Source organism: Silene latifolia, chromosome 9, assembly GCF_048544455.1.
Source record: "Silene latifolia isolate original U9 population chromosome 9, ASM4854445v1, whole genome shotgun sequence".
Lineage (NCBI taxonomy): Eukaryota > Viridiplantae > Streptophyta > Magnoliopsida > Caryophyllales > Caryophyllaceae > Silene > Silene latifolia.
The window spans coordinates 199,625,913-199,642,911 of NC_133534.1; the positions used below are offsets into that span (position 1 = coordinate 199,625,913).

Genomic DNA, 16,999 nt, shown 5'->3' on the forward strand with positions numbered 1-16,999 from the left:
CAATGGCTGGAGGTAAGTAATGATCTCTTTTATCGCTTGTGTATTCAGTTTATACATGTTCATTATAAGACGAGAACATACTATGTTAATTTAGATTATAAAACTTAGAGTAAATTAGATTTTACTCCCTTTTGAAACCAACTTTTTTAAAATGACTCCCTTTAAAATTGTTTTTCAAAATTACTCCTTTAAGTTGCATTTTTTGCTAAAATTACTCCCTTAAATTGCATTTTTTCCTAAAATTGCTTCAAAACTCTAATTTAAGTTGACTTATATCATCTGTTTTTGAACTGCCCCTACATTTGTCTACATAGTTATACCTTTCAAAGTATAGCTTGACTAAGCCACAAGCTGAATAAGTTCAAAAACAGACGAAATAAGTTATACTTAAAGTGGGATTTGGAGCAATTTTAGCAAAATATGCAACTTATGGAAGAAAGTTTAGCAAAAAAATTTCAAAAGGGAATAATTTTAAAAAATTTACTTTCAAAGGGGATTAAAATCTAATTCTCTCTAAAACTTATACTATCAATAACCATCCGTGTGCTATGGAGGTGAGTCCAACTATCAATAACCTTATTCCCATGTAGGGGCGTCTTAAAGTAAATGGAGGTCCGGTGCATCAGAAAAAAATGAGGCATTAAACATGAATGACAAGTGTATTATATGTCGTGATTTGTATTGAATTTCATCAATAAAGCCTTTAAATTCAATGGGCAAAACTGGAGGCCCGGTTCCGCTGCCAATGGCTGCCCCTAGCCTTAGACACCACGGTTCCCATGATTATTGTCTTGTTGGTGGGACATTATATGTTATTGTATGGGCCATGATTTCGTGGCCTAAGAACTATTTTTCAAAATGCAATACAATATTTTTATATTTGTATCTTATAACCGTCTATACTTGTATAGATTCTATAACGCAAATTCTTATTTGTGACGGAGGGTATCCGTCACAAACAAGAGACGGGTACCATATTGTCTCACAAAAAACCCATAGGGGGTGAGAGAAGGAGCACATGGGGTGGGTGCCCACCTTGTCCCCTCTACCCATTTCCACTGACAAAATACCCGTCGTAAGATCCGACCCGTCACAAGGGAGACCTACTAATTCTATAATTAGTACACCAACAATATTTCCTAGAATCGCTGAAGAGCTATGTTGTTGTGATGACAACTCATGCCATAGTAGTTTTTAGATCATATCGTATGATTAAGAAAATGCTTGTATTCCTAGATAGAACGTGCTATGAAAATGCAAGATTGATCGTCATAGTTTATTACAAAGTGTTTAACAAATACCTAGAGAATCTTATAATGTACAACTTTATATGGTCCTGCTAAAAATTTCAGGAAGTCACATACTCACATAGACAATAAAGTGTTTTAAGTCAACCAGACAAGAATATCAGAACACGTAAACAATAATCAGCATTAGCATATGCATATTATGAGACAGTACGTTTTTTTTTTTTTTTTTTTTTTTTTTTTTTTTTTTTTTTTTACAGCAACAAATAGCATAGCTTACAAAAGCGCTTCTTGGGCAAGATTATGAGTTATCCTATTCACCCCCCAGGACAGAAACTAAGAGAGCAACAATGAAAACAAGACGCAATAGACTTTAAATCATCGATAATGCACTTAACAGATGCAATCGCCTTCTCCGCTTCAGCAACTTGCATAACCAAGATAAGGCAATCTGTAACAAGTCTAACATGAAGGCATCCTTCGTCCAAGGCCCATTTGAGTGCCATGATAGCTGCATGTCCTTCGGCATGCAGGGCAGAAGATGCAAACGAGCGAGCGTGAGCAGTATTCCTTAAGGCCCCATTGCCATCCAATAAGCACCACCCCATGCCAGAACTTCTATCGGCCCTCCAGGCAGCATCACACTTGATAGTGCAAACATTGCCACACCCAGGTCCACCAACAATCCAATAGGGGAAGGAGTTTCTAATTCTCTTATCTAATTCAAAAACTGGAGAGGAGTCCAACAAAGGCGCTCTAAGGAGGCTAGCATCCTTACTACACACAACCTCATTCATGCATTGGATGTCACCGAGAATAGAATTGAGAGCACTCAAAGGCCAAGGGCGACGGTTTTTAAAGACCATCTCATTCCTACAACACCAAATTCTCCAGAGGGTAGCAATAAGGGGAAGGAGGAGGGAGTTAGGATCTGGGCCAATTAAGAAATAAGTAACCCAGTTTATGACCCACACCCTAGCATCAATGTCCACCCCTCCCGTGATTCTAAGTCCTAAAGGACAACCAAACCATAGAGCCTTTGCAAAGCTACAATATCTGAAGAGGTGAGAAATAGATTCCACACAAGGAGATGATTCATCACAAAGAGAACAGGAGGAGCGCCAATTCATTTGTCGTTTGAGGAATTCAGAGCCCACTAGAAGCGCTTTAGCCATAAATTTCCACAGAAACACCTTTAGTTTGTTAGAAATAGGCAGCTTCCAGAGCTTTGATTTGCAGAAGGCCACAATTGGTGTAGACATTCTAGAGCGATCAACATTCGAGGTTAGTCCATTAGATAAGGCCATAGCGGCAACATAGTATCCCGACTTAACTGTGTAAACACCATGTTTAGAGAAATTTCAGTAGAAGGAGTCATCTGAGGGTTGACACGGGATATAAGTTGCGAGGATTTTCTTTGTAATTCCCTCCCCCGGATCGAAGCCAAGAGAAGAGAGATCCCATCTTCTATGATTATCGTGAAGCTCACTAACCAGAAGCGTGGAATCAGTGGCAACATCAATAGAATCCCCACACAGATCATGAAGACTATAGCCCTCAATCCATTTACTCTTCCAAACATTAAGGCGAGAAGAGGATCCAATGGTCCAAGCAATATTGTTATAGATAAGATCGGAGCCCTAGACAAGGCTTTTTAGAGCCCATGATGACGCATGGGTAGCCTTCCAACGGTTTTGAAATAAAATATCATCTTGAACACCAAGCTTGGGACTAATAACTTTGCTAATAAGGCTTCCTGGAACACATAAGATTCGCCAAGCGGACTTGGCCAGAAGAGCTTGGTTAAAACATCCAATGTTGCGAAGTCCAAGACCCCCTTCTCCCATAGGCCTACTAAGGAATTCTTTACTGCACCAATGAATAGACTTATTAGTTCTAGTTCCACTCCACCAAAAATACACCATCAAGGATTGAAGCTTTGATGTTACACTTACCGGTATGCGAAATACCGATAGAAAGAAAAGGGATAGTGAAGAGAGAACGGAACGAATGAGAGTCAATTTACCAGCCGAAGAGAGAAGAATGTTATTCCAGGAGGATAGCCTTCGCTTAGTCTTGTCAACAAGAAATTTAAATAACTCCCTTTTTGAAGACCCAATACTCGTAAGTAGGCCAAGATAGTTGCCAAGATCATGCTTAGGAGCAAATTTAAACTCAGTCAGGCACTTCTTGACCGTCATAAGTGAGCAATTTGGACTGAAAAGAATAGAGGACTTATCTTTATTGAGGCATTGTCCAAAGGCAGAATAATATTCATGTAATACTTGGGAATTGTAGGAACGCTGTTGACCGATCTTGTTGACCAAACAGACCTTAGGGATGATTGGGTGAGGGATCAGACTGGTAATAGGGGGCGTATAAGTCAGTCACTCGACCTAGCGGAGGCCACTCGGCCGAGTATCACCAATACTCGACCGAGTGGAGTCTACTCGGCCGAGTATTCCTATACTCGACCGAGTATGACTGCTGTCGACGTGTTATTATAAATGCGTGTTCGCGAGATTCATCTCTATTTTCTCATTTCCTCGACAGTTTCTCTTTCTCTAACCCTAGAACATCTCCCTACTCTATCACTCCATAGCCTCAAACCTAAAAGGGATTAGCTTAAAACCCTAACATGGGAATGTTGGGATTCGCGGAGCAAGGAGGACGTGGGTGGTGGTTGTTTATGTCGTCACCGATGTGCAAGGTTAGGTAAGTTGCTGCCTTGTGTCCTTTTGATTGATTCTTTGAGTATAGTCGTGTAATAGGACATGGTTATTATTGTTAGGGTGCTTATTGGAGTAAATGGCTGTAGTTGGAAGTCTTTCATGCTTTGCAATGAGGTAGGGTCTCCCTACTCAGTCTACTGTTAATTGAATTGAATTTATGATTGTATTGTGATTCATGGCTATCCGCTGATCATCGGAGTATAGTGGTTGTGGTAATGATGACGTTGTCATGTGTCAGCTGCGATGTTGTGATTGAGATTGTGGTGGAGTCACTTGCGGGAGTGGCTCCACACCCTAGTTCGCCCTCCGTGGAACCCGCCACGGGAGGGGATGTGCACATTAAGGGACAGGGACTGTTAGTCGCTCGTTGAGGAGCTGGACTAGGTGGGGATGGGCTGCGGTCACCCACTGGCGGCGAGGATTACCTGTTGCGATGGGTAATCTGGCAGGGCTACACACTTCGGGTGTAGTCGGTATTGGTACGAGGTGATGAGTGTGGGATAGTGGATGATCAGCTATTTACTTTATTGTTTTATCTTATATTTGATTAGTCAGTACTGACCCCGTGTTGTGTTGTGGTATCTGCGGTGATCCATTCGAGGATGGTGAGCATTTGGTTTAGCAGGTATTGTTGATTACTGCTGCTAGGATTGGAGGGATCGAGTCATCACGCTACTAGTCTAGAGATGTAGAATCACAGGTGTTGTAATTGAATTGTACTTTAGGGAACTTGAATAGAATGGTAATGTAATAGATGTTCTAATGATATAATATTGTTCTTATATTGTCTAATTTGATCTACCTCCTCGGGAAACCGAGATGGTGACACCGTCATATACTGGAATGGTCCTTGGTAAGGCGTTCTGGTGTACGGGGGTGTTACAAAGTGGTATCAAAGCCGACGATTTTGGAACCTGAAATAACGAAAATAATGAACATAGGGTGTCAATTAAAATGAACCTGGTGTATGTACGTTGGGAGCCCCAGCCGATGCTAGATTTTGGGTGAGTAGGCGCCCTCATTTCAAAATCATGGCCCCATCGGACTTAAGCCAGACACGGGAAAAGGGTAGATAGTGTGAGTTATGGATTGCTAAGTGTTGTGTGTTGTGTGCATCTATTGTGTGAGTATCTTCTACTAGAGGGGTATGTGTTAGTTGGATGTGTAGGAAAGTGGAAGTGAATACGGAATTGTTGCAATGTGTGATCAGTGACAAATTAATCAATTTGTTTTATGTTGAATGGGTTAGGTGTGAAATTATTGTGTTCCAAATGTGAATAAGGTATGTCTGGTGATTAGCAGAAGTAGAAATGATGTGATATAGAGCTAAACCTGATAGTTACCGTAATTAGATTGTGACATATGCTATATGGGTACAGTAAAATAGTTTCTTGGTATAGTGAGGGTTGAAGGTAGAAGTGATGATTGTTTGGAGATGAATATACGGATGTACGTATTGTTATGTGTTTAAGTAGTAGGAATCAGTTTTAACTGTGACGAGCCGGAATCCCGGAACTCCGAACAATATTATTTGATTTTGCAGGAACAGTGAAAAGTTACGACTCCTTCTTTATCTCGAACAATATTATTCGATCGAGTAGATGCGAGTACTCGACCGAGTAGACCAAATTCGGCCGAGTATCAAGCTACATAACCGAGTACCCATTTTGTTAGAATAATAATCGATTCTGGTCTCTAAAACTCGACCGAGTAATAATAATACTCGACCGAGTAATGCACACTCGGCCGAGTATCCTAAACACTCGACCGAGTAGTGAACACTCGGCCGAGTATTCATAACACTCGACCGAGTATTGCTGTAGTAGGCTATTTACGGGTTATACAAAAACCCTAATTTCGTGCCTTTCTCTCTTATTTCCGCCTCCCATCTTCATCTTTCCTTCTCTCTAAAACTCCATACTCTTCTTTTCTCAAGCTTTTGGGTAACATCTTGGTGTCACACTTATTCTTGCTTGTCCTAAATCGGTTTAAGGTAAGATTTAAACTCAATCCCTTATTTGTTTTCAAAGACATTGTGTATTAGCATGCTATATACATATATATATTTCGATTGCTTGTTCAAAACGACCAAAATTTAGTCTTAAACTTATTGATTTTCGAATTCAACCACATATAAAACTTGTGTATATTTTGGTTGATTGATTTCATGAGGAAAAATTCAATTTCTGAATTCTAGGGTTAACAAAAACGAAATTCTTCTTATTGTTGATGAGTATTTCCTGATTTGAGGCGATTTGAAACTTGGAACTATGTGAATTGTAAATACATGGTGATTTCTGATAGTTATCTCACAAAGCTTATTACAAAATCGATATACAAGTGAAACAGTCCGTCCGTTGTGTTAAGAACTTTCAAGTGTCAATCCTTTGTTAAAAATGATTTTCTTGCAGTATGGTGAAAACTAGAGGTTTACCCAACAAGAGACCTCGCGCGAATGTCCAACTCGAGGCTGGGCAATGTAGCAGTGGACCGGTAGTACCGCCGGTGGAGGCACATCCATCGGTAATTTTCGCTAACTTCGATCATCGTAAGGCTTTTGTGGCTCTTATGCGCCGTCCTTTTCGCCCCACCCGATGTGTCAACCCTAGTATACTTGAGACTTTGGGGATTCAAGAGGACATAGTTCACATTTTCAAGATTTTGGGCATGGAGGGGTTGTATCACTTGAGAAAGAAATCATACCCCCACTTGACCTTAGAGTTTTTGAGCTCTTTTGTTTATGATAGGAAGGGCAAGACCGTCTCTTTTCGTCTCATGAACGAGGATCATGAGCTTACCCTTGATGAGTTGGCTGACCATTTGGGTTTAGAGGCCGAGGATGATGACTACCTTAGTGACGTGGCCAAGAACAGTGGCGCACCTCAGTACCTTCCGTATTTGACTGGCAGACCCGCCCCTACCGTCAGTGCCATGTTGATTAATGATATCCAGCACGTTTCCCTTCGTATGTTTCTGAGGATGTTGACCTGTCTACTTTACTCGAGAGATGATGTGAGTAAGCTCAATTCTCACGAAGTCATGCTCCTTATGTCTTACCTTAACCTCCATCGCCGGAAACCGTTTTACTACAGTGCTCCTGGTATAGTGTGCTCTAGTTTGGAGCGCATGGCACAGTCTGAGACCCGATTTATTGCTTGCGGGGCCATAGTGACCCGCCTAGCTCGGCCGATCGACCGACTTTGAGGCCCCACCTCCTGAGGGGAATGAGTATGTTGAGGTTGTACCCACCATGGACGCCCAGTACTGGCGTCAGAACCGATGGTTGAGGAAGATGGATGATGGGTCGTATGCTTGGAGAGTGAGGGGAACTATGTGGATGGTGCTTCCGGACCCAGCTCATCTCCCTGTTGTTGATCATTTGGCTGAGTGGGAGCCTTGTGGCATCCCTAGACCTGAGCCCCAGTCCTACCTGATCGACCCGCGGATCTTCCTAGACTTACCTGAGCCCGTCACCGTACATGAGGGACAGCAGCAGGCACCTCCCCCACCTAGGGAGCGTCGTGGAGTTAGGCAGCCTAGGGTAGACCCGGTTGTGTCTGAGACCTCTTACTCGCCCCGACTCTTACCCTTACCACCCTTATCGCACTCGCCGTACCCTACAAAGTGCATGACCCTAGGATGCGGCCTCGCGAGTGGGCCGAGCGGATCTCTTCTACTTTGGTGCTCCGCAACCTTCATGAGATGACCCTTAATCGGGGCATCGGACCGATTTGGCACACTTTGTATGGTGGAGAGGACCGGGAGTGGATACGAGAGTGTTCCACAGTTATGGGGTGGACCCGAGTTTCTGGAGACCTCCAGAGGAGACCGAGTTCGGCTACCTCGCGGGACCGTGGGGAGCCAACTCCGGGAGTCAGCTGGGAGGGGACTACTCAGCAGCAGCAGGTTTTCCAGGTGCAGGGAGTTCAGGTGCAGGTACTTCTGGCGCTGGCGGTGGTGATGACATGGAGGAGGGTCCTCATTGCTGATCTTGGATGATGTTTAGTTGATTTCTTAGATGTTAAACTTATTTAGTGGTGATGAACTTGTTTTGTTGTGTCGGATTTATTGCCTCTTCTTTAGACGTTGCTTTCAGTATTTGGTGTCTTCTGTTGGATGATTGTATTAGGCCATAAGGCCGTTACTTGGTTAACGTTTGGAGACGTGTTTCATGTCACTTCAGGTAGGAATTAGTCATGTGGTAAACCATTGTGAAGTATTGTTGCAGAATTGTTGCAGGTTGTAGTGATAGCCAAGTGATATCGACAAAACGCTCTCAGGCGGCATCACTCGACCGAGTATAGATTACTACTCGACCGAGTAGAGCTTACTCGGCCGAGTATTCCTATATTCGACCGAGTAGAGCATACTCGACCGAGTAGCCTTTCATACTCGGCCGATTATTGCGACTTCAGAGGGACATTGACCGTTTGTTGTGAAACTTTCATAATTACGTGATAATTGTGTGACAAAGCTTGTTAGATACTTGGTTACTATGTTTTAGTAGATAACGTCCTACAGATGGATCATTATGGTATCATGGATTTGTGAGTGTTGGTATCGGCTATAAATTTATGAATGTTTTGTGGTATAAAACAGGTTAGTTATTCTAAGGGAGGGGGGAGATACCCTAGATATTTAATTATATGAAGGTAATACTTTACTCATATCACGTGCTCACGGTGAGAAATTTTTATACGCATGTATATGTTTGGTTACAATGATAATTGTTTCAATGAGGGTAAGTATAGACCTGTTTTTTTTTCAGTTATTCTAGATGTTAACTGTCGCTATAAGAATATATATGTTGGTTGTTGAAGTATTTGGTTTTTATAAGTCATTAAAGTGTAATGTCGTAAAACAAGTTGAGCTACATGAGTTTATAAGTAATGTCACCGTCATGTGGTACGTTTTAGCGTTGGGTTTGGGAAAATGATTACTGGTGAACTTCGGGGACGAAGTTCCTTTAAGAGGGGAAGAGTAATGTCGCGGTATTAAGTAATTAATTATGTAAAATATGTGTTTAGTTATACCTATGATTTTGATATGTGTTTAGTTATACCTATGATTTTGGAATTTCATGTATGTAGTTAACATTCGGAATTTATGTTCATGTTTCTTGAAGCGATAGCTATGTTGTATTCGGAGGTTATACTATGATGTCTCAACTAAGTTTTATGACAAGTATTGTATTTATGAAAAATGTATCTTCTTCATGTGTAAGTATTTAATTTTACGAGATATTGGGAATCATATGTATGTTAGGTACGCTCACATTCGGGATTACTGAATTACAATTATGTTTTCTTTATGCTACATCTATGTTGGATGCAAGTAATATGAAAATTTTAGGGCGCAAGAGTGTCAAGTAATGTGAAGAGTCGATTCAATTGATGATAATTGGTATACGTGTTCGGAATGTGGTGATTGTGTACTTCTGTACTTTACAATGGTGTGTCGCTTTGCAATTGTATATTTAATATAAACGTATGGAACGTAGTAGTTACAAGGGTGTATGGTTTTCTTACATTGTGTAAAGCATTTCAATTGCATACTTGTGTAAGTATAGAGTTGAATGCCGTTTTGAATAATCTCCGTATGTATATGTGTAAGTTGTGAGTAGCATTGTTTGGGAAGGTAGCGGGGTAAGCGATTGTTGTTGAATAAGATGGCTTGTTGTTGAATAAGACGGCTTGTTGTTGAATAAGATGGCTGATGATAATTGATGGATAGTGTGAAGTTATATACCTTTGGGTAGGTGGTTAAGGCCATGGTACCTTTGTATCGTACGGGCTGAACTTCGGGGACGAAGTTCTTTTAAGGGGGGAAGATTGTAATACTTGGGAATTGTAGGAACGCTGTTGACCGATCTTGTTGACCAACCAGACCTTAGGGATGATTGGGTGAGGGATCAGACTGGTAATAGGGGGCGTATAAGTCAGTCACTCGACCTAGCGGAGGCCACTCGGCCGAGTATCACCAATACTCGACCGAGTGGAGTCTACTCGGCCGAGTATTCCTATACTCGACCGAGTATGACTGCTGTCGACGTGTTATTATAAATGCGTGTTCGCGAGATTCATCTCTATTTTCTCATTTCCTCGACAGTTTCTCTTTCTCTAACCCTAGAACATCTCCCTACTCTATCACTCCATAGCCTCAAACCTAAAAGGGATTAGCTTAAAACCCTACCATGGGAATGTTGGGATTCGCGGAGCAGGGAGGACGTGGGTGGTGGTTGTTTATGTCGTCACCGATGTGCAAGGTTAGGTAGTTTTTGCCTTGTGTCCTTTTGATTGATTCTTTGAGTATAGTCGTGTAATAGGACATGGTTATTATTGTTAGGGTGCTTATTGGAGTCGTGCGCGGCTGTAGTTGGAAGTCTTTCATGCTTTGCAATGAGGTAGGGTCTCCCTACTCAGTCTACTGTTAATTGAATTGAATTTATGATTGTATTGTGATTCATGGCTATCCGCTGATCATCGGAGTATAGTGGTTGTGGTAATGATGACGTTGTCATGTGTCAGCTGCGATGTTGTGATTGAGATTGTGGTGGAGTCACTTGCGGGAGTGGCTCCACACCCTAGTTCGCCCTCCGTGGAACCCGCCACGGGAGGGGATGTGCACATTAAGGGACAGGGACTGTTAGTCGCTCGTTGAGGAGCTGGACTAGGTGGGGATGGGCTGCGGTCACCCACTGGCGGCGAGGATTACCTGTTGCGATGGGTAATCTGGCAGGGCTACACACTTCGGGTGTAGTCGGTATTGGTACGAGGTGATGAGTGTGGGATAGTGGATGATCAGCTATTTACTTTATTGTTTTATCTTATATTTGATTAGTCAGTACTGACCCCGTGTTGTGTTGTGGTATCTGCGGTGATCCATTCGGGGATGGTGAGCAGTTGGTTTAGCAGGTATTGTTGATTACTGCTGCTAGGATTGGAGGGATCGAGTCATCACGCTACTAGTCTAGAGATGTAGAATCACAGGTGTTGTAATTGAATTGTACTTTAGGGAACTTGAATAGAATGGTAATGTAATAGATGTTCTAATGATATAATATTGTTCTTATATTGTCTAATTTGATCTACCTCCTCGGGAAATCGAGATGGTGACACCGTCATATACTGGAATGGTCCTTGGTAAGGCGTTCTGGTGTACGGGGGTGTTACAATTCATCGATAATATTCATTAGAAAATCCAAATTCTCATAGTCACCACGGATAAACAAAAGAGAATCATCCGCGAACAATAAATGAGAGATTTCCGGCCCGTTCTTGCAAATTTTGATACCCTTAATGAGATTGCTATCCTGGGCATAGAGAATCATTTGGGATAAGACTTCCGTGCAAAGCGCGAAAATATAGGGGGATAAAGGATCACCTTGCCTAATCCCACAAACAGATTCAATAGTACTCATAATATGCTGAACCATAGAGCCCGACAGATTTAAGTAAGAGAGCACCCCTCTAATGAAATTCCAGTTTAGCCGATCATAGGCTTTACTCATATTCGCCTTTAAAGACATCATACCCATCTTGCCATAACTCCTGTGATTTATGGTGTGGAGAATTTCTTGGGCAATGACAATATTATCTGCAATACTTCTATTTGGGACAAAAGCACTTTGAAAAGGACTAACAAGATCATCCATAACCCCTTTTAATCTATTAGCAATGCACTTTGTGACGACTTTCATAATAACATTGCAGAGGCTAATCGGCCGAAAATCCCCAACTCTCTCCGGGCAATAATTTTTCGGAATAAGAACAATAAAGGTTTTATTGAAATCCTTAAGCACAGTACCGAAATTTAGGATATTGATAGATCCTTTAATAACATCATTCTTAACAATAGCCCAATACTTTTGGTAAAAAGTGTTAGAAATCCATATCTCATTATACAACATATTCATATATGTTACAATTTAATTTAGTCATAAAATTAAATACAAATCTTATGCATGCAAACTAAATAAGAAGAGATAAGAAAATCAATTTCTCACCATCTAAATTTCGGTCATCATATGGGCACCAACAAGATCTCCTTCTTGTTAGTTCTTGAGCTTTCGAATAATGGATGAACATAGATTCAAGTATAGAATCTCTCCCAAAAGTGAATACCCAAGGAATACATCTTAAAGACTAAAATAATATGATCTAGTATTAAGATTAGTCTACTTAAAAATTGACACAAAAATTTATTTGTTCTCTTGAAATATTTCGGTCCAAGAGGAGGAGATTTTGTGGTTTTTATTTCTCTAGAATTTTTACAAATTGTAGAGAGTATATAATTTTCTTACTCTAGGAAAAAATAGGTGAAAAGAATGAATAATGGAGAAATCCATATGGTTGCACACCCATAGGAAAACCGGTTGGGGGGGGGGGTCTTTATTGGGGAGCCAATGCATGGTCTTGGTCTTCTCAAGGCAAGAGTAGGCATGCATGGCTAGAGGTAGTCTTTTATCATTATGTTTTCCACTAAGATAAAAAACACAATATCAACCCAACAATCCCTCCATTTTTCGGCACCCTTAAATAAAATGGGAGGTCCATTTTATTTTTGTCATTTGTCAATTGTAACATATGTGACATGTTACTTGACATATGAAATTGTAATGTATTTTTAACATATTAAAAATCAACATACTCATAAAATATGTCATATACAAAATCGACTCGTAATTCGTAATTACATGTGCCAAAACGGTTTATCAAATTATAAATTACAACGTCTTGTATTTATAATAAATTATTCATTCAATTTCAATTGTTTCGTAAACAATAATTTTATCTAAGTAATAAAACAATTCGATTACTTAGACCGTATCTCATTTAATCAAATTACAATAAGACACGTTAACTTTACTCACAAAATCATCCGTCAATTTTAAGCAATTTAATTAACTCGTATCGGCATACGATTAATTAAATAATCAATTAAGAGTATTTCCCTATAGGTATGACCTAAGGGGATCAACTGATCACCACCGTCGCACGACAGTAATGTCAAACTCTAAGCACCCAATCATTACCGATAAGTGTGGACCCGTTGACTGTAAAATATTACATCCCACATGTATTCTCAAAATGAGATTTAAACATGTGATCATCATGATTGTCAGTTGTGATCGCATTATTGTCGGAGGACACATATTCCAACAATCTCCCACTTGTCCTCGACAAGTGTGCGTCACCGATTCTCTTGTCCTATTACTATCTCCCACTCAATGCAAGGTGTCTTTCAGGTCGTACTTGCAAGTGATCATATCGAGAGTGGTTTCCTCGATCTGGAGAATAACTGATTGACCGGATTTATCTACCATAGATATCTTCCGAGCGTGGCCACGCATTTCCAGTTCATTACTCCTCGAGTGGCCCTGAGATAATGTTTTAACCCTGACAAAGGGGTGGACAATTCCTATCGCACTTATTCCCTTCGACTAGCCACAGCCATCATAACCCAAAATATGCCCATTTGATCCCATTTACGAAGGTCATAGTAACACAAATCAAAGTTAATCTGAAACTGTGCCACCTTAGGCGAACAGTCTTTAGTCAAAAGAATCGACTCATTAGAATACTATAGTAGCTCTCGCCACGACCAGGCTATATAAATTTGCCAGAACTCTATAAGCGGTCATAGGGCCCGACAAAGTGTTCCTAACAGTCTGCCTATGTGATCGACTAGTCATCTCACATGACTCTATGGCACTTGAACTTGCCATCAATCGCATCACACTCTAGTCACTTCGAGACGTCACCTCATACAAGTGACTATAGGCGAATACAATGTTAATCCGGGTTCACTTTAACGGAGTTCAATATTGTCTCCATAACCCGTTTGGATGCAACAAGGTATAAAAGGAGTTTTTAGATTTTAAAAACTCGAACGACAAATGTGATTATTATATGAGTAGTCAATACTTGATTACTACTTGATATTCTATGATCCAATTTAGATCTTGTATGTAGTTGTTCATCTCAATTTAACTGAAATGACATGACTCATCATGTTAAGCCTATGAGAAGGCTTTGGTTAGTAGGTTTTATCAACTTCTTGTACCTTACTTAACCTTACTACATACTCGTTTTCCTTTGTAATGTTTACATTTGCATTACAAAACTTTCTGATTACGTGTCGTGATCCAATCAAGACATCGGCCCTCTAGCCTTAGAATGGCTCCCACTGTTTTCACAGTGTGCGGGACTCATCCTTCTTGCACATCTCATGATTGCAAGTGTACTCAATTTCCGTTGTAAATATTTCTCATTGTTCTTTATTTCCTAGAACGATTCTAGAAAATCTATTTCTTAAATAACATAGCCACAATGGTATCTTAACCATCCTAATGTGTTTTGATTATGGTTTTGTCGGAAACCATGCGCAATATCAATTGTCAATTGTCACTTGTGTAACACCCTTACACAAAATTGCATCAAAAACACTTTGCATTACATCCTTAATGCTTCTGCAAACACTTAAGGGTAATCTTTATGGCTTACTTGGTAACTATTACTTAAATTCGATTTGAAACAATTCATCATACTCAAAGTATATGAAGTGTTATACATCATTTCCTATTTAATTGATTCGGCAGCGGAATCAAATAGAATCAATCAAATATGTTCAATTCGATTGAACTAGTCATGAACCTTATCAACATAAGACTCCTTATTTGACATTAATATCATGTTGATTTATCTCCATAAATCCGGATATTTAGATGTATTATTTTTCTCCTAGTCTTAAATCATTCCCAATAATCAATATGTCATCTTCATATAAGACAAATTAGAATTTCCGTAACTCCCACTAAACTCCATGTATAAACGCAACTTCTCCACTTATCGAGAAAAGTTTTATAACATGATCAAAACAGTGATTCCAACTCATGGATGTCCTACTTAAGACCCTCTCTTAAGTTTCACATTATCTTAGGATCGCAAGAATCTACAAAACCCAAGACATGTATTGAATACATTCCTTCTAATTGAAGAAGTGGGTTTTAGATTCACTTGCTATATGTATATCATCATAATGAAATACAATCCCTAAGAAGATCCAAATAGACTTAAGCATTTTAACTAGTGCAAAACCCTTTGCCACCAGTCAAGCTTTGATATCTAACAATTCACTTGGAATTTATTTCGGATTTTCATGGCTCTAAGCCTTGTATTGAGTTGTGACTTAAACACTCTCATGTAAGTCATATGTTCATTACTTTCCAGAAGTAATCAACTTGAATCAAACAATTTCTTTGTAAGTTGTAAGCTCTTTACTTTCTAAAAGTAACACAAATTCATCATCTTCAACAAGTGATGACTTTAACCTCCTAGGTTTTGAAGAAACAACGTCTTACACAAAACGTCTCATGCACTAGTAGAATTAAGGTGATTGGCATCGCCACAATGGCATAGGTCTTACAAAGAACCGATGGCAATTGTAATTTTGAGTGATATTGGCATCGGTTGTTTGTAAAAAACCGATGTCATTAATGTTCTTGAACAACTGGCATCGGTTATAAAGTTGAAACCGATGTCAATCGTTGTTAACCACGATTACATAAACATACACATACAGCCACAAACTTTCCCATTACTTGACCTACCCACCCTCCTTGCAACCGCCCGGATGCCGCTCACCAACGCCAACCACTATGCCACTCACCACCACCACGTTGTTCTTCTCTTATTCATTATCACGTCGAACACCTCGCTCGTTATCGACTACCGCACTTCCCTCGCCCTACCCAACCACCTGACCATCCTTTATCACCATTCGAACACTGTCGCTCAAACCCTTCTACAAAGTGAGCAGGTATTTTTTTTTTAAAATTTCAGTTGCTTTAATTAATTTTCTAAATATATGATTATACTGCCTTTGTAAGCAAAATTTCGGGATTTGTGGGTGTAACGAAGGTGTTCGATGAATTGCCTACTAGAAATATTTTTTCTGAAATTGACTCTGGTTATTGTGTTCTTAGCAGGTTCAATTTAATTGCAATTTTATACTCAATTAGGGTTACTTTCTTAATCAGAAATCTAAATTTTCTGGCCAAATCGAATAGGTGATGATTGTTGTGTAATGTTTGTATTGTTTCGAATTATACAAAATTGGATTGTTGTGTAGTGTTTATTTTGTGATTTGAAGTTAAATATAGCATAATTTATGTTTCATTATAAGTATTTGGCTTAGACCGAGTGGATTTGATTATTAGGGTTGATGAAATTAGGGATTTTCTCTTCAATACAAATTAGAGATTTCTGATTTTTTGATTTTAAAGTTGGTTTATTAACTGGTTTCATCCTCATGATAGCATATTTGTCTTGTGTTTGTGCCTAAATGCATCATTTCCCAGAAGTAATGCCTCTTTATGTTTCGATAATTTTTACGGACATATCTCCTGAAACTAATCCCTCTTATGTTTCCATTTTTAGTCGATCTTTAGTATCCTGAAGCGCAAAGTGCAGTGCTATAAGCATCCCCTAATAAGCAACGAAATTGAAGGTGTTCATACCTCAAACTTTCTCTTTGAACCATGAACTGTGTATAAATTAGGGTTTGTCAATCGAGGCATTTTAATCATTAACTCTAAATTATGTTCACATGAAGTCAACAGGGTATATGGACCAGCATGAAGTCAACATTCTCGCTCGATAATACTCTGATATCATGAAAAGAAAGAGCAAGCCTATTATATTGTCACACCGTATGCTTTGTTTTCTCGTACTCACATAATTTGCGACAGTGTCTTGAGGTCTTTGCATTATTCCTTTCTGGTGTGTTGACTAACAAAGTAGCTTTTCTTTGTTGTTTAACTACAGACATGCTTCCAGGCTTACAACAAGGGCAAGAAAAGATGGCAAATTCTGAAGCATCATATTCTGCAATCTTCATGGATGATGATCAGGTTTGTGATAATAGATGTCATCTTTACTGTCATTGTACAACTATTTATTAAAATTCACTGGCTGTAATTTTTGTTCGCTAGATAGAGATAAATCGTATACTTGTACA

General features: G+C 39.7%; 1 protein-coding gene and 1 long non-coding RNA gene across 3 annotated transcripts; one reads left to right on the forward strand and one right to left on the reverse strand.

Annotated features, from left to right (window-relative positions):
- Positions 1-1,564: 1,564 nt before the first annotated feature.
- Positions 1,565-2,554, reverse strand: LOC141602092 (uncharacterized). The gene has a single exon (XM_074422404.1). It carries the CDS (start codon positions 2,552-2,554, stop codon positions 1,565-1,567), a length of 990 nt encoding a protein of 329 aa, XP_074278505.1.
- Positions 2,555-15,739: 13,185 nt separating this feature from the next.
- Positions 15,740-16,863, forward strand: LOC141598449 (uncharacterized). 2 transcript variants are annotated; one of them, XR_012523520.1, is made up of 4 exons: positions 15,740-15,799; positions 16,420-16,489; positions 16,595-16,691; positions 16,807-16,863. It is a non-coding gene; the product is annotated as an uncharacterized LOC141598449 (long non-coding RNA). The 2 variants fall into 2 exon arrangements; XR_012523519.1 differs by lacking the exon at positions 16,807-16,863 and having other exon boundaries at positions 16,595-16,795.
- Positions 16,864-16,999: the final 136 nt, after the last annotated feature.